A 24,954-nucleotide genomic window follows, 5' to 3' on the forward strand; every position below is an offset into this window, starting at 1 on the left:
AATAAACAAGTGTATATACTCTGGTCAGAAGTGTTTATTGTTTCTCAATAGAGAATGTGATTACGTCGAAAAATACCGAAAGGATTTACCTTCGTTCTACACGAAAGTACGTATTTCTCTTCATATCTAGTATCAACAATATAAAAGACGGGAACCTTACTTTCTGACTCACCCTCGGAAATAACAGATCTGCTACTGGTATACTTTTACAGGGTGTCTACTAAACTTCCAAAATGGAATTTTGTGACTTTTTCTTTACCAAATCATAACATTTTCTAACATTTTGAAGAGCGAATTTGGTTGCGAATTAGGCCGAATTTTCATCCATGCGATAGAAACGTACTTTGCTTGCGATTTGGTAGCGTCTAAACCCGACCATAGACATTTTTGGTGGTGAATTTTGACGTTTTATGAAACAAAATTTTCCAATCTGTACTTACATTTGTACAGTTTAAAAAAATCGTGACTCAAAAGCTAAATTTCGTGACTTTCGTGACCGATAGACACCCTGTTTTAAATCTTCTACGAACAGTATAATAGTATAAATACAAAACTCTTTAAATTTAATAATAATCGCAATTAACTTCACCAAATCAACTTTGGACCACCCATATGAAACCTGTTCTAAGCGCCTTACCTTCTAGTTTCCTACATAAAATCCAGAAAGGCAGTACTCCTGATTGTCGAATTAAAACTTCAGCTCACAAAAAACACACACTCACTTTTCTATTTCTGAATGAATGAATCGCACAACAAACTAGCGAAATATTTTGGACAAGTGACAAAGAAATACTACAACATAGACTTACATTTTTCGATGTAGAAATGTAGTCAAGAATAGAATTAATGGACTTTTCACTATGATTTCTTGTTACTGCGCTCTTGATATATGTTAACAGCTGCTTATACCTTTCCATCATTTCCTTGTAATTTCCCTACAAGTAAAGAATTCAGTTAGGATAATAAGAATTAAAAAAAAATAGACAGATCCATTTGACATAAGAAAATAGAACAATACTTACTATTTTCTACTATCGCTATGAACAATTACAAATCAACTTTTTCTCGAATTATATTGCATGCATCTGTTTGTGGCGCCGTTCTGGCCTTTGTCATCACATCTTAAATTCAATTTTCATTTGGTCAAATGGAATCGAATGAAAAATTCTTTCGAACTAAACTTTACTTAGGAACCGAATACTTTAGCGGCCCATACACGTACACACTTGCATGACCAACATGCATGAAAGATTTGTTTCATCATGCATGTTGGAAGAATTTTTTGCCCACACACGTACCAACATGCTGTCCAACTCACTAGTAGTTTGAGAAATGTGGAGGACCAGGAAGAGTCGAATGGCAAGACAATATGATTGCTATCAACAAGTAGTAACCATCGAGGTCTGTTAATTCTACATGTCAGTACACAGGAATAAGTGTGAAAACGTAGTTGGAATAATGATTTTCTCTCTCTCTCTCGCTTACAGGTTGCTTCTGTGTTTCTTCCTGATCCGACAAAAATGAAAGTTCATCGCAGTACCACAGGGGTGTAGCCACGGGGAACCCATCAGGGCTAGTCCCCCCAAAAATGATCCAATAAATGACCAGCTTTTAAAACCTCATTGCAGGATTACCTCGCTTCAGACATTTAAAACTAACTAAGTTTACAATAATTAATAATTTACGGTAAATTATTTACCTATCGAAAAATAGTACGGTCCCTCTTCCGTGTAAGGAATAACCAAATGTACAACCTTGCTACCACGTATGCTACAACCGATTGATCTAGTGCTCCTGTGCCGATCATGTCCAAATTGGACTGAAAAGGTTTCGTTAATGGAACTATATTATTATACACCATTTATAATATTTTGTGTGTGTGATTCTTCTTTAGATTTGTGTCAATATAAACTACATAAACAAATGGATTTCGATTTTTTTTTTTTTTTTAACAGCAGATTACACAATTTACTGTGATTTATATCTGACAGTTTGAAGACAAACATTTTAACAAGGTACTATAAATACTGCTACAAAACAATGGAACTAAACTTGATTTGTAAGTACATTATATTTTTATATGCTGTAAAGTGTTTTAAAAAATACATTTTTTTTTATCAGGTGCAAAATATGATGAAATTTTTTTTTATTTATTCAGTTTGGATTTCATTTGCTTTTTTTCCACTTGGTGTGAAACAGGAAGTGAGATATAACTGTTAATAAAATAATTATGGTGTTTTTAGTCACGAATAATAAATAAATATTTTTTGTCAGGAAATCTTAAAGAAATTGAGTGATTTTTTTTTTGTTTTTTTAATTTTTTTATTAATAATCACCAGATACAGCTCAGAGGCCATTTTATGCTGGATATCTAACAACAATAACAATGGAAATAATTTGGGAAGGAATTGGTCAGGGCCTGTTTAGTAGGTACCATCCCGGCATTTGCCTGGTGGGACTAAGGAAAACCCTGGAAAACCCGTCAGGATAGTTGGCAGCGGGAATCGAACCCACGACCTCTCAAATGCGAACACTCTACCACTTGAGCTGGAAAATCAGTCTTTATGTAGATAGGTTCTGTGTACAAAGGATTAAATTGAAATAGATTTGCACAAAGGTATAACGTTTGGTCCGGGTCAGTAGCTCTTGGTTAAGCATAATAAAAACTACCTGGTACATAATGTTTATGTAGAAAAAAAGCTTTTAAAAAACAGCGTTCTTAGTTTTTCGGACGGAAACCAAAATTTTCCGTTTTTTTCAGGCCTCAAAATTCTAGCTGTAACACTGTTTTTGGGCTTTGTACATTGTAACACCGCCCTCAAAAACGACGCCCCCTCTAGATAAACCTGCTGGCTACATCCCTGTAGTACCACAACTTCGGCATGTAAATTACATCAACGGCAGAACCACTTAATTTGCTTTTTCTTACTTTGTTGTGCTCTCTTCTGTACTTGGAGCACAATGTGTTTAGCCTGCGTTTAACACCATCAAGTGTGGCGTCAAGTTGAAACTCTCTCAGCTTTTTCTAGTTTTTCATATGCAGAATTCTTTACATTCTTTTCCACATTATAATCTTTTTTTAATTTTATCTTCCACAAACACGGTAGTTCTTTGTATATCTGAATAAATTTACGCATAGAATCCCTTCTCATGTAACGCAGATTATCCATCTTCAACGACCTTGGTATTACGGAGGAGTGTCACGTGATTTCTTCCGTTGTTGTGATTAGCGGACCAAAATATAAAACCACCACCTTGCATGAACGAGCACATACACGGTAAACATGTATGAGGAACGGCAAAAACATCATGCAAGTTTTCAGATTTTGAAAACTTTCAACATGCATGAACGAGGCCATACATGATCAACTTGCCTGTGGTTTTATCATTTTTCATGCAAGTTGGGCGGTTTCTTCAGGCATGTGGGTACGTGTATAGGCCACATTTGGATTTCACTTTATTTAAGACCATTGTTCAAAATCTCATGCGATCCTTTAGAGTGGCAAAAGTATGCCTCGAAGTAGGAAAAATACCTGAAAATACACAGAGAGGTTCACAAGTAACTAGCTTGAGCAAAACATGAAATCACTCTATTAAGAATATAATTTAGCACTTAAAATCATATGTTAATGTAGAATATAAAAGGTATAAAAATTTCGTGTTTTCGTACTTAGTCCATAAAAGGATTTGTTTTTTAAAAGAAATCCACGATATTTATAGACAAAAATCACTGTATTACAGGATAATCATAACTGATTGCCAATGGTCTTTTTGTAGACAAAAAAACGTAACATGTGTAATACAGACTGATAGAGAAATTCAGCATTCAGCTTAGCCAGTAGTTCCAGGTTCGGTGGATCGGATGCAACCTTGCTAGACGATACCAAATGACGGATGTGCTCAAATTTCACGAAAGGCCTTCAGTTACCTTCTTGTCGAGGGTACTTCCGCACTCACTTCAGCAAGTTCAACCGTCCGATAATTCCACTCGCAGATGTTGAGCCCAGTCTCAGGAGACAGGTGCTTATGTAAAGAAAAGAGCAGTGGTGGATTCTTTCGTAATAGAATCTCAGGTCCATAAGACTAGTTTTCCGCTGGAGTCACAGGCACTCAATTGTACGAGTTAGGAAATCAATGGGTACTTGAACGAAGGGTATTAATACTAAAACAACACGGAGTATCACCTAAGCTTTCACGCAAAAGTCGTAGCATTCTTGAACCGGTGTGTACTATACCAATGCGTAGTGATAGATTATGCTTGGAATTAAGGATGACCAAACCCTACTATCTTGATCTGCTCGGTCTCCAGATCTAACCCCATGCGAATTTTTTCAGTGCAGTTTCGACAAGAATATGTCTTTCTTTCATCTTTTGCAGAAAGTATCCAAAACTTGAAAATATGAATCATAACTGGCAGGATCTCTGCTGAAATCCTACGAAAAGTTTGGAATAAAATGGCCTAGTGTTCGAATCTGCGAAGTGAATAAGAGGTGCTCGTATCAAGCATTTGTTAATCTTCGTATAAAAATGTATTTCAGGGTGTCTACTAAAAATCCAAAATGAAATTTCGTGACCTTCTCTTAACAAAATCATAAAATTTCTAATATTTTGAAGAGCGAATTTGGTTGCGAATTAGGCCGAATTTTCATTCATGCGATAAAACGTACTTTGCTTGCGATTTGGTAGAATCTAAAGCCGACCATAGACATTTTTGGTGGTGAATTTTGACGTTTTATAGAACGAAATTTTCCCATCTGTACTTACATTTGTACAGTTAAAAAAATCGTGACCCAAATGCTAAACTTCGTGACTTTTTCGTGACTTTCGTGACCGATAGACACCCTGTATTTAATAACGTTGTACTTGTTTTCTACTTAACTTTTAGCAAATTTTGATTAAAGCCGTTCTACTTTTAGCTCTGCTAATACGTTTCACTGATTTGTATATAAAAAATATATCAATGAGTATCTTTCTCGGGAAATAGATGAGGAATATATATATATATATATATATATATATATATATATATATATATATATATATATATATATATATATATATATATATCCTTAGATAAAAAGCATACACACTATTATTTCAAAAACAATCGAAAGACTATCTCATTACCAGATCATCCACGCTGCCAAGCTTCTAACTCTACATCTTCTGAGCTACCTCTCTGCAGGAAAGAATGAAAAGATGACATCTAAGTCGTAGATGGTGGAACTCAGCGGAATTTAATATAATACAGCAATTCCAAGCAAAGGTTTCACCGCGCTTTTATACGACAATAAGTGAACGACTGCCTTCTTTTGTACATAACAGGGAAACGAGTCGAACATCGGAACCATCATATTCTTATTCCTACTTCATCAATTTAATGTCGGAATCATAAGGGTCATGGCTCATTTCCTTCTGGAAATCCCTCCCATCGTGAATGTTTTCGTGATTCCACTGTTAATAAACACAAGTAAACAATAAATCACCAATAAATCAAGCAAACAATAAGTGAAACTGAACAGAAGTATTATAGCGATTTTTAACACAAACATGTTAAAATATGTCTTTCGAACTTTTCCGAAACTGTAACGATATTATTTATTAAATAGTATATGCTTTGGTCAGAATTTATCTTTATTTTATACAAGAAGTTCCCAAGCTAGAATGAAAGGTATGCAGAAGTAATCTCGCATCAAGTTTCTGAATCCACTGAACATTAGATTCAGGATCAGATGTGATTCTGAGCCCTTCAATAGTAGGTTCTGTTTTTCATTACACATAACGAGGTAAAGTCAAATCAATTAACTAATAAAAAAAGTTATTTATTTACTACTGTTGTCTTTCATTATCTTCCCATCTTCCTGTTCTCTCCCGAATATTTACATTGAAATACTAAAACACCAGCGCTGACTGATTATTACGGCAGATCCTAGAATGAAATTACTATTTAATAACGAAAGTTTGCATAAGGAAAGTAATGACAACGGTGTTAGACTCGTAAACTTTGCAACATCCAAAAACCTAATCGTGAAGAGTACAAAATTCCCACATCGCGACGTTCATAAATACACTTGGACATCACCAGACGGAAAAACACATAATCAAATTGATCACGTTTTAGTAGATAGAAGAAGACAATCTAGCATAATTGACGTCCGGTCGTTTAGAGGGGCTGATTGTGACACTGATCACTACCTGGTAGTAGCGATAATACGGGAGAGATTATCGTTGAATAAAGGTAATATTCAATGTCCGAAAACGGAGAGATTTAATTTAAAGAAATTAGAAGAGAGCCAGGTAAGAGAGGAATACCAGATTGAAGTTTCGAATAGATTCGCTGTTTTAGAAGACTCGGAGTGCACTAGTGTTGAGGATACTTGGATTGAAATTAGAGATAGCATTAAAAGTTCAGCAATAGAAAAATTGGGACACGCGGAAATACGTAGGAACAAACCATGGTTCGACCAAGAATGCATTAAACTAGCAGAGAAGAGAAAACAGGCAAAATTACGGTGGCTACAAAATCCGAATGAAACAACTACACAAAATTTCGCAGATACCAGGCGGGAAACTTCCAAAACTTTTAGAACAAAGAAATGGGATTTTTGAAAGCTAAAATTAAGGAACTTGAAGATAATAGTAAAAATAAAAATATTCGGGACATGTATAAGGGGATCAGCGAATTTAAGAAAGGCTATCAACCTCGTGCTTATATATTAAAGAAATCTGACGGAACAGTTCTCACCGATACGGATAGCCTCTTAAATAGATGGAAAGATTTCTTTGACGATTTGCTGAACACGCAGCCAAAAACTAATGTGCGTGGAGAAAAGGAGATACACACCGCAGAACCGTATATTCCAGAACCCAATCGAATAGAAGTGGAAGCCGCTATAAAGAAATTGAAGAAACACAAATCTCCGGGTGTAAATGAAATTCCGGCTGAGTTAATTTTAGCTGGAGGCAAAAAATTGTGGAACAAGATACACAAACTCATTCTCCTTATCTGGAAAAAGGAAGAATTGCCACAAGAGTGGAATGAATCAATCATTGTTCCAATTCACAAGGCGACAAAACTGACTGTAATAATTATCGAGGCATTTCTCTTCTGTCAACATCCTATAAAATCCTTTCAAATATTCTGTTAGCAAGATTGACCCCACACGCAGATGAAATTATTGGAGATTATCAGTGCGGATTTAGACGAAATCGATCAACTATCGACCAAATATTTACCATTCGCCAAATACTCGAAAAGAAGTGGGAATACAATACCCCGGTACATCAACTATTTATTGATTTTAGAAAGGCTTACGACTCGGTTAGGAGAGAAACATTATACAACGTTCTTACAGAACTTGGAATACCGAGAAAGCTAATTAGATTAATTAAGACATGTTTAAGTGAATCCCAAAGTAAAGTCCGGGTAGGAAAATTTTTGTCCACGAGCTTCCACGTCGAAAATGGCCTGAAACAAGGAGATGCGTTGTCGCCATTATTATTTAACTTTGTGCTGGAATACGCCATAAGGAAAATCAAAGATAGCAACCGGAGCCTAGAGTTGAACGGCATTCACCAGGTTATGGCATATGCTGATGATGTAAATTTAATAGGGGATGATAGGAGAACAGTAGAAATAAATGCAGAGATCTTATTAAACGCTTGCAGGGACATGGGTTTAGAAGTAAATGCAGAGAAAACTAAATACATGGAAGTGCGTCGGGACCGTAATACGGCAAATTGTGGAGGCGTTAAAATATTAAATAATGCTTTTGATAAAGTGGATACTTTCAAATATTTAGGATCAATATTAACAGAGGAAAATCATATTCACGAAGAAATTAAATGTCGACTAAAAGCAGGGAATTCGTGTTACTATTCGGTTCAAAATCTCTTGTCGTCGCGAATTCTGTCGAGGAATTTGAAGCTTAAAATATATAAAACGATAATCATGCCTGTTGTTCTGTATGGTTGTGAAACATGGTCGCTTACTCTGAGGGAATAACATAGACTGAAAGTATTTGAGAACAGGATTCTGAGAAGAACATTCGGACGCAAGAGGAACGGGAATGGGGAATGGCGGAAGCTTCATAACGAGGAACTACATAATATATATGGTTTACCCAACATTGTTAGGGTCGTCAAGTCTAGGAGGCTTAGGTGGGCAGGTCATGTAGCTAGAATGGAAGAAAGTAGAAACGCTTTCAAAGTCTTGACTGGTAGACCCATAGGAAAACGACCATTAGGAAGACCTAGGCGCAGATGGGAGGACAATATTAAGATGGATCTCGCAGAGATAGGAATACAAAGTAGAAACTGGATGCAATTAGCTAAGGATAGAAGTCAGTGGAGAGCTTTTGTGAACGCGGCACTGAACCTCCGGGTTCCATAGGCCATAGAGTGAGTGAGTTAGTTAGTTAGTTAATAACTGGAATAAGACTGTTTAATTACAGGAAAGAAAGATGTAAGTGCCAAAGTATGGATATTGTACCTAAGAGTTTTCACACACGCTGAATGACTAAATTGCCACTTTTAGCGCTCTGAGTGCACAAGGAGTGATATTTATTCTGTAATTTTGAAAAAAAAAAAAAAAGTAAAAAGAAAAAAGATTTAATCAACTAACGGCGATTGATCGTAAGGAAAGTAGTTACAAAAGTTAAGGCAACAGGTTTGTCTGCATAAAACTCAGAAGTGAGAATTGCCGAAAGTGTACCACAGAATTCTCGGTGCCGACGTTTCTATTTACATGCATCTGAGTGACAAACCAATGAAGTTATACATAGGTTCCGGCTTGTATCACGCCAAAGCCTGAAATAGTTTCTGAGAGAATTGAAATATATTGTAGAATGATGCCTTACGAACGAAGTTTGAGGCAAAATGTAAGATATCGAGTTTTATCATTATTGTTATTTTTTTAAAATGTCAGTTCTACAAATCATTTTAATGAAGGAAAGCGCATATTAATGATGATTTTAGCCCACGCGGACTCTCAAAACCGAAACAGAACAATTTGTTTGGCAATTGTATCTCTGAACAGAATACATTTTGCAATAAATATTAGAGAACATAAAATTAAATACTAACCAATTTGAAATTTATTTTTATCATTTGCTTGAGAGCTTTGAAACCCCATTCTCCTTTCTCACCGCCTTCTAAATCCAAAACTTTTTGGAACGAGGTAAGAGCAGCCTTTGGATCCTCTTCCTTTAATGATTTAGAATTGTAGTACTGGTTCTCTAAATCTACGTCAGGTTCTGAGTTACTATCTTCCGAATATTCCTGGAAATAAATAATAATAAATACATTAAAAAAAAAAAAAACATTCTATAAAGTTAGCACGTTTATCATGAGTAAAATACATTTATTGCTATAGCCAGCGTTGAAAAAAGAACCACGATTTAAAAAAAAAAAACATTTTTGGTGATCTTTTTGATTTAAATCACTAGTACTTGATTAAAAAAAAAAAAAAACAGTAGAATTTAAATGTTCGTTTTTGTTATTTGTTTTTGATAAGTTACGGAGGTTTCCCAGTTTCTTTCAGTTAGACTAAAAAGCAAAATTGAAGGTTTCTCGATATTTATGGTGTGCTTTCTGAAAAGTGTTTCTCATACGTAACAATTAGTCGGAAGCAGTACACCATTGTTTTCCTAGCTTGTAAGAGTGGGTGGTCACCTTGAGCTCGGGAGTTCAAATCTCAATGACTGGACGAAAGAAAGACAACGTATGGTTTTCTTTTATCGAATTCCAACTGCAAGCGAGAAAGGATTTCACGCAAAATGCAAGATATGCGGCTCATAAATGCAAGGTCTTGTGATCCGGCTGAAGAAGCATTTAGAAGTGTGCAGAGCAGAACATCCAGTGGAAGATTCTAGGGGTGACGAGAGTGACATTAAAAATTAGTCAATTTTGTCTAATATATACAAAGAACATCAATCGAAAATAGACAAAACGATACAACAGAAAGTGAAAAATTTGAATACTGAAAGAAATGTAGACACATGGTCCAAATTCTCAAGCCGACCTCTGTTGCACTGGACAGAATTCAAAGAAATAAAACAACATCTGACGCTGTGTAGGAATATCGAAGTGTCTTCATGAAACGTTAAAAGACGCACTCCAAGACGAGGAAATGGAAAATAACTATGAAAATAGGTATAATGAAGTATTAACGTCTGTCTATTTCTTGGCCTACCTTCTCGATCCGAAACAGCGAAAATTCGAATTAACTGCCAAAGAAAAAAATTTACCTTTGAAATTTGCAGAAGCAGCTTACGATGATACTTCTCTACCGCCCATGGTAATTAACTTCACGCAAAGTCTCCTCCTTTCTCTAGTGTGATGTTCACTGACTAAGTTGTACAAAGCGTAACAGCCATTGAATGGTGGAAATCACAAGGGATTATGCTTGACATGGAAGTATGAAGCCAATTACGCAGTTGCTTACAGCTTCTGCTTTATCTGCAGGAGCTAAAAGAATTCTTTCTTCTTTTGGCTTTTTACAATCTAAGATACGAAATCGTTTAGGCACTGATAAAGCCTTTAAGTTTGTTTCTCCTTTTAAGCAACTTAATCAGTAAAGAATTTATATATGCTCGTGTAGAAAAATTTGCATGGCCCTGCACAGTGAGTATATAGCCTTTTTATTTTTTTTTTTTTATAAAATGAATAATTTTTCACATTCTTTTAATTTTATTATATCACAATGAATATCAGTATCTTTTTACATAATGTTAATCAGTGTCGTTTTATGTGTTCATATTTCTTGTACGAACTTACATTTACCTATAGAAGAGGAATGTTCACTAGATGTATTGTATAGGTAAATATTTAATTTTATCTTGTTACAAATCAATATTTTTCGCTTGAAAACTGTACATGTATTCAAGGTAAACTTGTACAGCAACATTTTATATATAATACAACACTATGTAAGATAATTTAGTAGTTAGTAGAAAGAAGTTTAGCACAGGACGTGGACACTGTCATTAACGAATAGCTTTTAGTTTCTAATCAAGAATGCCATTCCTTAAAAAATATTTTTCAATGTTCTTAATAATTTTGCAGTTATGGTAAAAAAAAAAAAAAAAAAAGTCTTTGGTGTACATTGTACACATGGTGTGTGCAATTCTGAATTGAAAATTGTGAATATTGGATTCTAAATTCTTCACTGTCATTGACAATGATTTCTACATTGTTAAAATTCTTGGCCCAGAAATTTTATTTAAAAAAAGAAAGAAAAAAAAACTAGGTTTAAACTTGCATCCTACCTGATATAATCTTTGAAATATATGAGCTACGAACTAAGAAACACAACAGCAATGGCGAGGTTATCTAAATGTTAATTGTAGATTCCTTAAATGGTATCGTTTGACAGTTATCTACTTACAAGTGAACAAATACGATTTGTAATTATAATTTGTCACATTATTTAATGATCAATAATATGCCATTCCAAGAAATATGGTAATCTAATTTTAATAGCTCAGTATATATCTTACTTGAATCATAACTAACTTCCATCAGTATACATAAACAAAGTAATCTATTAAGAACATTTCTTCTTCTGATTATCCTATTAACTGGTATCACTACCGATAAACAGTACGGATTAAGATAGGAATTTTAGATTTAAATTCGATTAAAGTTTCAGAATGCTCAAAAGTACTTCATTTTATTTCAGTTTAAAGAAAAATAAATTTGATTTAAATCACTCTGATTTATATCAAACAACCCTGGCTATAGCCATCTTCAAAGTGGCAATTACATTCAGTGTATTACACTTAATTTCTTTCAAAACTTGCATTTTTCATCGGTATGTCTGTATAATACAGAGGCGCATTCCCTTCGGTTACCCCAAAGATCACTAAAAACCCATCTATTGATCCCAGTCATAGGATTTTAGGGGGGGAAAATGTCAGTCTCAATGGTCAAACAGAAGATCATCTTTTCCATACGTAAAACTGCAAGATCATGAACGTTTTACCTTATAAAAACTATTAAGAAAACGTGACAAACTGTTTATCTGAAGCTCCACAACTGAATGTATTTATATATTCGCAATTCAGTTTGCCAGTAATAAAGCAAGCTTCTGTCATGAAGTGAAACTATAGTCGACTGCATCCATTACGGTAGAAAGACGTGTGTTAAGCATATGAAAAAAACTACTGGCTCCGAGAAAGTAGTGGATATTAATGGTACACAGAAAGCTAAGAGGAAGTACAGTAAAGGGAGGCTTGTATACAAAGCTTCTCGTTTTTGCTCTTGTAAGCACGCACAGGTAACAAGTCCTCTTGGCCATCCCATGATGTTTCAATGCCATCGTTAGTACAAATTCTTTCTGAACACAATTTTGCAAGAATTACACTGCCAGTGAACTTTCATCCACGTAAGATGTTTATATTAAATATTTATTAACACAAAAATAGAACTGCTATTAAATAATAACTAACATAAAAGGAGGCACTGGAAGGCAGTGGACTTCTGGAACGTTTACCACTTTTGGGGAAGAAACAGTCAACATTCTCATGAGTACTTGACTTCCTATTATAAGGCTAATGATTGGTTGCATGTTACTATAAAAAATGAACATTGATGTCTTTTTGGAGGCATTGATTTCCCCACTCAATTGTTATTAAAATTGCTGCCGTGTTATTATGTGCAATGGATACTGATTATTTTGAAATTTTTGAAATACGTGTTTTACAAATAATGATAATTTTTGTGCTTTTATAATGACAGGTTTCGGTTTAGGTCAGGTCGTGTTAAATTTAACATTATTTAATTGATTTCTCGGGAATCTGTTCCTCAATGTACTTTAGGAGTCCCAGTGGTTACCCAGAGTTAAAGTTTCTTTTCTGTACCAAGACTGTATGAGAGGACTCATTGCTTGTAGCAGAATACGGCTGGTATTTAGTATCTCCCCCAATCTTGCACATAAGATTTACAGTGTGTTACTTACTTTACAAAATATAGCTAAGCTTGGGACAGCGAGCGAAGGAAATTAGAAGCCCCATGGCCCTTGTACTTCTACCTTTATCACAATTTAGACAAAAACAAGGTACTCGGTTCTGGAACCATGAAACGAGTTGGGAGAGTTACTAAATGCCATCCCAGAATACAAATTATTACACGCAGTTTGAGGGTAGTGTCTCCATTGAAGTTTATGTTGATTTTCTGCGGAACTCGGAACTGATGCGAGAAAACAGTTTCATCCGAATGAAATCACTGGATAATTGTCTTTAGAATTTCACCATTAGATTGTTTCTAGTTCAGATATATACTATTCAAATATTTAAATTTTGCAATAATTTGATATTTTCCTTAGACCAGGTAATGTTAGCCTCCCTCATATTTATCTTACTTTTATCCAATATTAGAACAAATTATTCGATTAAGTTGTGTCGCGCGTTCTATCATGTCACTTCTGCAATAGACAGTACTGTGTTCTCAAAAGAGACTGGTATTGATCACTTTATATTACATTTCTTTTTGATAGAAACATTTCGTTCTGGCTTCAGCTTTTCAATTTCCCTTCCTGAATTTCTCATCAAATAATGCTTAAACATGTTTAGTAGCCAGGGTTTGAAAAAACCCGGGTATTTTTGAAAAAACCCAACCCACCTGGGCCCATGTGGGTTTTTTCGGGTATTTTCGGGTTTTTAGGGTTTAATTGGGGTTTTTCGAAATATTTCAATCTCTTTGGGGTAAAAATGTTAAAATATGATTTACATTTCATGAGTGTCATTGTCACAACTTGCAACAACTTTCTATTCACTGCTGTTTTGAAAAAAATGCCGCCATTTTGAAATTTTATATTGGATCGCTGAAAAAATCTATACAGCAAATTTAGAATGTCTTGTGCATCTACCCTCAAAATATCAACTTAAAAAGTCCGAAAATTGCACCTTGCAGCATGGATACCCGCTATTTTGAAAAATGGACGCCATTTTGAAATTTTATGCCGCCAAAATATATACAGCTAATTTAGTCTCTCGTGCTTCTACTTTGAAAATTTCAAGTTGAAAGACCTAAAATTGCGCTTTGTAGCGTGGATATCAGCAGCGGGTAAGACGGTAAGGGGAAGGGTAAGACGGTATATATATATATATATATATATATATATATATATATATATATATATATATATATATATATATATATATATAGCCCTATATATGCGATGTACAAAATATTTATGAAGGCGAAAAACAATTCTCAGGAGGATTACCCATGTCGGTCCCGGCGTCCTCTACAGGGGACATAAAATATGACATTATTATTGCTTTATAACTTTAAAATCAGACCGGCAACATTAAAAACTGTTCACAAAGAATGATCCAAATATGATCATTCCCTGTAAATAGTTTTCAATGTTGCCAGTCTGATTTTAAAGTTGTAAAGCAATAATAATATTGTCGTATTTTGTCCCCTGTGTGGGACTCCGGGACAACATGGGTAGGGGAGCAGAGTTGTCTTCAACATTGGGAGGCGGTCAGATTTGAGGCTTATTCTGGGAGGTATCAATTTCATCTCACTTTCCTTTGTGACAGTTGGGCACAAATCATCACATTTCTTCCTAAAAGACACATTTCCAATCGGATTATTAAGGGGCACAGTTCCAAGATTGTAGGGGATATGTCCCATCATCCCCCCGGGATTTTCGCCAGTGGATATCAGTTTTTTTTTTTTTTTTTAAAAAAAAAGCGCGCCATTTTGTAATTTTACGTTGGTATGCTGCCAAAATCTAAACAGAAAATTTAGTGTGTCTCTGGATTGTATCCTGAAAATTTAAAAGACCGAAAGTTGAACACTGTGTGGTAAAGGCAGACAAATTAACAAATGTAGATCGAGTCATCCTAGGAGCCTCAGTGACGTTCGCCAAATATGAATACCAAATAGCTATATTAATTTAAAACAAAGACATAATTCATCAAAATGTCTTAAATATTTTTCAACGTAAAATAAATGGTCTTTCGATGCTTTGTGCATTCAATTACGGAAATAACCCGAGCACTTGTTGCAAGACCGTTCTTTTCCGAAAATTAATTTTAAACAATTAACAAAGATAGGCCTGTAATTCATATTTTATAAAGTAAATGTTTCAAAATGTCTAAAATGAAATGAAATATCCTCCAGTAAAATAAATAGATTTATTGTTGAAGTATTCACTTTCGATGCTTTGTGGGTTCAATTGTGGGAATTTCCCGAACACTTCTTTCACGACGGGTTTTCCCTGAAAATGCAACTTGCTTTACTGTACATCGAAACTTCCATTAATACTTAAGTTTCAATGCAGCACTTGAAATAGTAAACGTTACGTAGTCTTCGGAGCTCCGAGCATTAAGCTTCTTAATTTTGACAGGAATTTTTACGTTATTGCTAGTGTTGATTCTACAGAATGCTTATTTGAATGCTAGCAAAAAATGACTTAACTGTTGTTGGAAAACCAAATTTTACTGAATACTGTTGTTACCATCAAAGGAAAAAATAATACTAATAGTTTTACTAAGGTATTTACATATTTACTGTTAGTACCGGCACCTATGACCTTAAACCCGTCAACGTATGAGGGATAACGTCCCTCGGCGGCGCCGAGTCAGGGAACACACTATTCACGGAAAGTATTTTCTAAAATATACATTCGCTTACTTTACTTCAAATAGGCTATAAGCATAATCCGCACATTAATTTGCTCTACAATTATCTCAAGCTAAGGTGAGGTTTTTTATGTATTTATTTATTCAGTGCATTTAGAGCTTTATAAAGGTCTTAGGTTGAATATTATTGTCTATCTTAACATGAAAGTATATAATTCGCCCAAAGAAAATTTAAAATCTGAGAAAAATAACTTTCAATGTGATCACCTTAGTTGTACCAATAATACACTAACAAAAAAGTCAAAAACCCAGGTGGGTTTTAAGATGGTTTTTTTCAGGTGGGTCCAACCCGAAAAAACCCGGTGGGTTTTTTCGGGCTGGGCCCACTTGGGCAAACCCTGTTAGTAGCCAAGTAGAACACAATAAGAATAGCTCATGCGTAACGTCACAACTTGTCTGGAACTAGTCTCGCTTCTCTACCAATTATTACTCATCTACTACTATAATTTTAGTTAATTTGCTTATTAAATTATTATTAATACGTATGGGTTAGGTGCCGGAGAATTAGTCCAGAAATATGAAAAATACATACAATTTATGGGAGAGAAATCGTGAATCGGTTATTTTTCGTGAAATTCATTACACACAAAACAAGCTTAATGTTATTTTAACATGTTACAAGTTGAGTGTTTTCGGTACTATTTTAAGTGGAGGCATGCTGATGTAAGACATTAGAGTGTAAATGAGGCACTATTTAAAAGATAGCAGTTTCATGTGACTGATGTGAACTTCGATTTTCAGTTTTATAACTCCGTATGTGGGTGAAGAAGAGGAGTTATTACGCTTTGTGAAGAGGTACGAATTGATGAGATTGAGCAGAAAGTGTGATAAATGTAGTATGACCATAAAAATAAAGAAATGAAAAAACAGTTACATATTTAAATGTAAATATCGTAACGAAGGTGTGAAAAAGAAAGTAAACATATGTAACGTTATTTATGAGAGTACTTATATGAGTTTTCTACCATAAGGTAAAGGTAAGTAATCACAGTGTGTGTAGAAAGCAACTTAAAGTAACCTAGTGGTTTTAGCGACATCCTCGTTTACGGCTATACCCACTATCGCTGACGCGCGTTCCCTGCGCTTCTGCTCTGTTAGATATCGAGCTCCTTCGTGGCTAAGCAGTTGCCGTACGCGCCTTTGACCTGGGAGACCCTGGTTCGATTCTCGACGGGAGTTCATGTGGTTCGGATTCCACGTTAATGAGTGGACTTAGGTCCCATCTCATAAAATCGCTGCTGAAAGGGGCGTTAAACCCAAAATCACCTCAACTCTGTTAGATATCTTTCGTTCTTTAGTGACAAACGAATTTTGGGCATTTGTGCCGTATCGCCAAACCACTTTGAAAACTGAAAAAAAAAAAATAGCACCAAAGTGTATTGCATTCGGTTACATTTTGTTGGATTACATTAAGTTACGTTAGATTACGTTACATTTGGCGTGCAGAATTACTTTAATACGGATCCATAGTATAAGTATTAGTAATAGTAGAAGCAGGAGTAAGAGTAGTAATAGTAGTAGTAGGAACTGGCTAGAAGCTCGGCAGGAGTTGGTTGGCTTCTGTTCTCGACATGAAACGGGCAAATTAAAGACTTGCCAATTTTTTTCTGTACATTTTACAATTTCTGGATCAGTATAGTAAAACAAGTGTATCTCTCCGCGAAATAGTCCATCCGCCTCTCCACATACTGTGCCGCTAACATAAAAAACAATCAACAAATACAACCACTTTCTTAACTTTTACTATTTCCCTTACTTCCCTTGTACTAATTCTTTCTCAAACTTAAATATATTCTCCAACTGACCCGGTAAATTGGTCCGACGATACGGCACTTAGCCCGAATTTTGTAATAAATGACAGAATTTTCATGTTTTCAAGTCTAGAAGTACTGGATCTACTCTGTGGTATAACGTTCGCATGTATCACTGAAATATGCAAACACCTAGTTCTAACTATTAATTTTAAGTTTGAAGCCTACTTTACAGTTTTCTTTACATTGGGATTTCCAGCTTTTTAAAAGAAATAGTACTAGTGTTTTCCCATAAATAGGCACGTTGAAAAATCTCATGAGAAACATAATGTATGTTCATTATTTCATTATGTTATACTGTAGCTCAATTATTCTTTAAAAAAAAAAAATCTGGAAGGTAGTAGTTGGACAAATTAGGTCAAGTGTCGCATCATTTTCTAGCACTTTTAAAATTTTTCTTTTTACTGTATGCGCATACAAAAAATACTTACTCAAATTTAAGCTACTTATTATTACATAATCGCAATACATGATTACTGTTATAACCCTATATCGAAGTCATGTGTTGTTTCCACAGAAAGCCGGTAATACACATAAATTTGTTTTGTGCATGACCAGTATGCAACGTTTATACATAAATATGAACACATTTAATTATAACTTAGAGAGTAATTTGCAGTCACAAATAACATGACTACATGATGTTTACATCTTTATTCACAAGGACGTTAAGGTGGGCTTAACGAATTTATTTAGATGTCAAGGTCTTAGGGAAAAAAATATCATAGATACTTTTGTACTGTATTATAAAATGTCTGACCCTATAAACAGATGTAAAGTATTCCATTATAACGGCATATATTAAAACAATAAGCACTCATCTCTAAAGTAAATACTTACCAAATCATACTCCTCATCTTCACACATGAAATCATTCTCAACGTCCGACATTTTGACTGTGAGAAATAAATGAAGACCGGCAGTGTCAAGTTACGAACAAATGACATCCACTATGCGAAGCATGAGAATTGGATCTTTTATGAATAGTGACTAAAATTAATAGTTTTAAAGTAGTTATGAAGTAGTAATATGATATGATATGAACTTCCCGTGTACAATGGTCAGATATATTTTTGTTTTCCTTTTGGTCACATTCAAAAAAACATATATTTCAGCAACTACTAATGTTTATTTACTCTTTTGCTCTTTATGGTTAAACATTATATATATAGCAACAGGATTTCACGGACTCCATGTCTCCCTTCCATTTGGAGTGAAATTTTAATTGTAAGGCCGTATCCAGGGAATCAATAGGGTTCGACGGTTGATTTGGGGTGTAGCATCCCGTTCAGCAGGGAGGCCATACGATACATGGACCTTAGCTTAATATTGGATCCGAACCACGTGAGCTCACCGGAAACCGAATTCGGGTCCCGTGCACCGAGACCAAAGATGCGTACGCTAGCCACGAGGAACATCTGTAAAGGGTAAGAACATCCTCAAATACCTAAGTTTACTCAGAATAAGAATGTAGTTTTAAATGATTTTGAAGTCTGTAATAAGTTTTCTACTTCTTCAAAATCGAAATCCTTACTGTACTCTTGTGGACACGTTATTTTAAGTTAATAGTCTAGGCATCGGGGCTTAAAAATTCAGTTCTAAGGGCAGCAAATCATGTAACAATTTGGCATCCGATATATTTTTTTAATATATGCCCATCACTGATCACAAAAATGCCAGATGCCAGAAAAAACACCATGCGGTTGGGGCGGAGGAGGGGGAGAACCGAAATTTTAGTCGTTTCTATTATTCACTATAGCTCCGTAAACATTGGAGCTACAGAATTAAAACTTTTTTTATTTTGCTTGTCTAATTGTCTTCTACAATTTAATTCACGTGCATTTTTGAGCTAAATATAAGGGTTTTCTCGTTATTTTCATTTTTACTCAGTTTTGGTTGCGCGTGACGTCAGTTTTTTAGCCACAGATTCTTTACAAGATGGAATTCGAAAAAAAAAAATGTTTTCTCTAAAAGTGTTTCGTCATTTTATGCTCTTTCAAAAAAAATGTGTACTTATTTTAGTGTAGGATTAATAGTGCCTGAGTTATAGCGACTTTATTCTGTCGTGTGCGAAACTGATCACGGCGCGGCCGAAAAGTTACCTTCCCACAAACGGTAGATATTAGCAGCCGATGATGATTAATATATACAGTATACATATAATCTTGTCTGCCTGCAAGTATATGATCCTAATGATTAAGTCTCTCTATAATCTAATTAAAAATAGCAATTTTTAATATCAGTTGAGGGGCTTTTCGGAAAATAACCCTTGTCAAAACATAAAACTTATATATATATATATATATATATATATATATATATATATATATATATATATATATATATATATATATATATATATATATATATATATATATATATATATATATATATATATATATATATAATCTTGTCTGCCTGCAAGTATATGATCCTAATGATTAAGTCCCTCTATAATCTAATTTAAAATAGCAGTTTTTAATATCAGTTGAGGGGCTTTTCGGAAAATAACCCTTGTCAAAACACAAAATAACTCTGAAGAATGAAAATAGAGCTTTCTCTAGTATACAGTGTGCGAAACAGTGTGTGTCTGCAAATCTGTTCCTCTATACGTGTTTCTGATACCTTCTAAAACATGTACAAACATGCACCTTTCTATTCATTTTTCTGTAAAAAAAAAAAAAAAAAATCTTGTTTCGACAAGAGTTGTTTTTGCTACAAGTCCTTCAATTTATGTACTACAATGCTACTGAACGAAAAAGAGCAGGAACCAGGATTCAAAGTTGCCTTTAAGAGAGAATTATGAACAATTTGCCATCCACGTTTTTTTTTATACAGGGTGTTTCAAAACAACACCGACAACGTTTGGGAGGTGATTCCCCACACCAAGATCAGACAAAAAGTATAGACCAACCTGGGTGCACAAATGCTTCCTTTCGGAGTTATAGGCTGCCGAAAACATGAAAAAATGAACTTTAATAGACTATAGCTTCTAAACTGTGGGACCTACTGTAGGCGGCTCAAGACTTCACTTAGGAACCAGTATGTACCATATCCAAATATCCATGTTTCATAATCCTGCAGTACTTCTGCAACAGCTTTTACAGAGGTAGTTGTTGAGTACTTCAAATTATATGCCCTTAGCCAAACTCCTTCTATAAAAATTGTTGAGTGAGTACCACAGGATTCTGAAGCATGTATTTTTGGATAGGGCACATATTAGTTCCTAAGTGAAGCCTTGACTCGACTACGGAAGGTCAAATAGTTTTGGAGCTATGAACCTTTAAATTTCATTTTTTTCATGTTTTCGGCAGCCTATAACTCTGAAAGGAAGCATTTGTGTACCCAGGTTAGTCTATAATTTTTGTCTTATCTTGGTGTCAGGAATCACATCAAAAACGTTGTCGGTGTTGTTTTGAAAACCTGTATATTACCACCTTTCTCTCTTAATACTTACTGTAACGGTAAGAAAAAAAAAGAAAAAGAAAAAGAAAATAAGACATGCCTAACATTATATAACATTTTATAAATGATCACTTTTTAAACTGCTAAATCTTATTTATAAAAGAAGTACTTGCCTATTATTAAGATTGTGTACAGTTGCTATAATACAATAAATCTATAATAAGAAACGTAATATAAAGAAACTATATACTTAAGAAATATCTTCACAAGAGAACAAATTATTTGATTTCTAGAATTAGTTCTCAATAATATTTAATGATGAGCGCAAAAGTCTTGGTCTTGCAGTTTTTGCAAGGATCTTGCATGCAAGACCAAGACCAAGACCAGGAATCCCGATGCAATACCAAGACCGAGATCAAGGGGTGCAAGACCAAGACCAAGGCCAAGATCATACCTGCAAGACCAAGACGAAGACCAAGACTTTTGCGCAAGAGTCTTACAAAGTACCGGCTCAGTGGTAGAGCGTTCACCTTTGGTGCTGGAGTTCCTGGTTCGATTCCAGCTTGCACCATTTGAGCCTTTTTTGGTAGATAGAGACCGTGCGCGTAGATTGTCTCGGGGTTTTCCAATTTCCTCCTACTTTCTTCATTCGACCATTTCATTCATTTCTCATCATCACCATCTCTCTCAGCCTCGATGCATAATCATGGCACGTAAAACTAGATATTACATCATTTCAAAACATGTTAGTGGTGTTCTTAGTATTGAACATCGATAATTCCGTACACCATAGGTGCCGACTACATGGGTATGGCCTTGGCTACAAGGATCAAGCATCCGTTAGAAATTTTTAATGTGTGCTCCAAAAATTAATATCGAAACAACATTTTCATGTGACCGCAAGTTTGATTTCATGGGCAGGTGCTTGCACTTTGCATAATTATTTATCAATATAACTTTTAGCCTCCTCAGGTATATGGCACACGAAGATTGAGCAATATAACATTATACAACAATAAATAATCCATATTCACAAGTGAGAATGATTTTGTACAGTTATTTCAAATAACCTGGAGTTTGATGCTGTGTTTTTGTATCTCTAATATGGATCAAAATATTTATATAGTTGAGTTTACACAAAAGACATGAACAGTTGAGTCGTTTTCAGTTTTTACTCAAATTATATTAAAATATTAAGATGTTTTTATTATCATCGTTATTATTTTAATTTTTCTCTCTCTCTTTTTGACCAATATTGCTAACATATCATCATCATAGCTATTCTACTATTACTAGTAGGTCACTTGTTGGAACTCAGAAGCTTCGATATACGGTGGTTCTCAGCTAGTCCCTTCGTTTTGACGTAGCAATTTTCTGTTTTAATACCTTCCTTCAACTAGTTTCCTTTGCCCCCTCCCTCTCTTTCCTTCTACCATATTTTCTAGCATGTCCCTCATAAGAAAGTTCCTCCTAAGCCAATCGCCTAACCAGTTCCTTTTCCTTCTCTTAATTACATCTAAAATTCTTCTTTTCTCCCCTCCTGCTACTATTTCCAACACCTTCTCATTCGTTTTCCGTTCAACCCAGCGAATTCTCTCCTTTTATCGAAAGCCTCCAATATTTTTTTCATCGCTTTTGCGTAATGTCCATGTTTCTGTTCCATAAAGTACATATTGGAATCAGTATATATATATTAAAAAAAAAAACTCAATATTTAATTGGAAGTTTGTTCAATTCAAAGATTAGCTAATCTTGGTTGAAAATTATAAGAAAAAATCCCTGATGCCTTTAGAGTGTAAAAATAATTTAGCAATTTATGGTATTTCAGTAATCTGTGCCGTCTTGATTTTCTTTCATGCGTTTCCCCAATTTGGGAACCAGTGGAGTATTGAATCTGTTAAAAAATATAAAAAGGTTACGAAACGTTGTAATTTATCTTATAAGTAGTGAAGCGTGAGGATCAATTAAAAAAAAAAAAAAAAAGGTTATCACCTATGTTGTGTACTATCATCATACTTACACGAAAGTAAACTATATTTCATTTGGAAACATACATTGTATTTTCGTTACTATTGGCGCATTGTAGAATTTATCAAGAGAAAAATTTACGTACGAAAGGCATAAGATTTCTTAAAAGCAAGACTTGCAAGACACTTGCAACAAAACCAAAACCAAGACCAAGACCAAAGGTTCCAGTGCAAGACCAAGATCAAGACTGGATGTCCAAGACCAAAACCAAGACCAAGACCACCCAGGTCTTGGTCTTGGTCTTGCATTTGCTCATCACTAATAATTAGAGCAACCCACATTATGCTCTATGTTTAGTTTAATTATGCTTTATTTTTTCCAAACTATGCTTTAGTATGATTTATTGTTAATTTCAATCATTCTTTTACATTAATCGTGTATAAAATATAATATTTACTATACATTAAATATTCTAAATATCTTGATCTATTTATTAATATTTTATGCGACCAGTTTCTTTCATATCTAATGATCTTTCTACTTAATGCAATGTAAAGAGATACAGTACGCTTTACTTGAGTCAGTTTTTTTTTTTTTTTATCACTTGTGTGCTCGTTAGAGGTGCATATACATATACAGAAAGGGAAAGTAAAAGAGGCCACCAATATGTACAGAAAGTGCTCTAGTTCAAGAGGTACACATAACGATATAGTGTAGAGTTCTTGTATACTATTCATGGTTGGCGCAAAGTTTTTTTTCTTTTCTTTGTTTTCTCCACATCAAAGGATTACACCGAAATAAGCTTTTCATTGTCGCATTGTTATGTTCTCAATGATTTTTCAATGTAAGTATTGGTTTAAAAAAATATTAATACAGTATGTTAAACTTGTAGTTAAACAGAATTTTTCAAGAATTGTGCTATATATTTTAAATTATGCTTTATGCTTTATTTTCTAAAATTATGCTTTATTATGCTTTTAAAATTAGCTTCTTCTGGACCCTTAGACAACCACAACCATGTTCAAGGTACCAACCATATATGTAAATTGCTGTTATGCTTTTTATGCTTTTAGGTTGCCCTACTAATAATATTATGCAACTCTTATAGTGGCCCTTTAGCGAAGAAAGTATCAAGTGCATTTTGCAACTCTACTAGGGTTTTGAACTATCATTCTCTAAGGTGATTGTCCAGGAAATGGTACAGCTGATAATCGGACAGTGCAATGTCCGAGCAGTATGGCGGATGCAATAGTGTTTCCCATCCAATGCGTAGAATGGTGTCCCGAATCATCCTAGCCACGTAGGGCTTATGTTAGGTTAGGTTAGTGTTGTCCTGTAACAGGAGAACCTCTCTGCGATTCAGAAGTGCTGGATCCAGAGTTTTGAGTTTTTCTTGAACATGGCTCAACTGCTGATAGTACGCAGTCACATTGATGCTCTGACCAGCTGATAGCAGTTTCCGATGCAAGATGTCGCGAGCAGTCCACCAAACACACAGGAGGATCTTCTTCTGCCGCAATGCTGGTTTCGACTGTTTTTGAACCGGTTCATGGGATGCTGACCAATGATGGTGGCGCCGTGGAGCTTCGTACAGAACCCACTTCTCTTCACATGTCAACAACCTGTCCAGAACTGGCCCCTTCCTCAGACGAGACAGCAAAGAAACACAGGTGTCCGTTCGCATTCCCTTCTGACCCGGAGTCAGATTATGACCCATCGACTTAACTTGAAGTGCTTCCCAAGTTGATTGAGGTGCTGCCGAGTGACTTTTCCACTCACACTGAATTGTAGTCCCATTCTTCACATGTCTGGCCACTGTTCGCCCCAATTGCTGCCTGAAGATCTTCATTTTGTACATGTGTTGGTCTTCAGGCAAGTAGTACGTCTTTGAGTGTTTCGTCACCGTCCTTAAACTTAAAATACCACTGCACTATCCGCGTGGTTACGACACCCTTACCAAAGGCCTGGCATATCTTCCGCCCCACTGCAGCGGTGTTTGATCCCAGCTTGAACTCGTACAGCATACTCACCCTTATGGCGCTCTGTGGAGCTTCCATGTTCACCCTGTCCTTAGGCAAGTTCAAGGTGTAACTGTACTGCCACATCCAGGTAGT

The 24,954-nt window shown here is 35.1% G+C and overlaps 1 protein-coding gene across 1 annotated transcript in view; it reads right to left on the minus strand.

The window, feature by feature from the left end:
• The window catches only part of alien (COP9 signalosome complex subunit 2 alien), a 57,496-nt gene extending 39,033 nt beyond the window's left edge, over nt 1–18,463 (minus strand). Inside the window, exons 1-3 of the mRNA XM_081747258.1 lie at nt 18,308–18,463; nt 9,085–9,279; nt 810–935 (exon numbers count right to left, since the gene is read on the minus strand). Coding sequence (XP_081603384.1) covers nt 810–935; nt 9,085–9,279; nt 18,308–18,358 — 372 coding nt within the window. The 5' untranslated portion in view covers nt 18,359–18,463. The remainder of the gene's footprint in view (nt 1–809; nt 936–9,084; nt 9,280–18,307) is intronic.
• Nucleotides 18,464–24,954: the final 6,491 nt, after the last annotated feature.

This window comes from Thermobia domestica, chromosome 2 (genome assembly GCF_964235325.1).
Source record: "Thermobia domestica chromosome 2, izTheDome1.hap1.1, whole genome shotgun sequence".
NCBI classification, from domain to species: Eukaryota; Metazoa; Arthropoda; class Insecta; order Zygentoma; family Lepismatidae; genus Thermobia; species Thermobia domestica.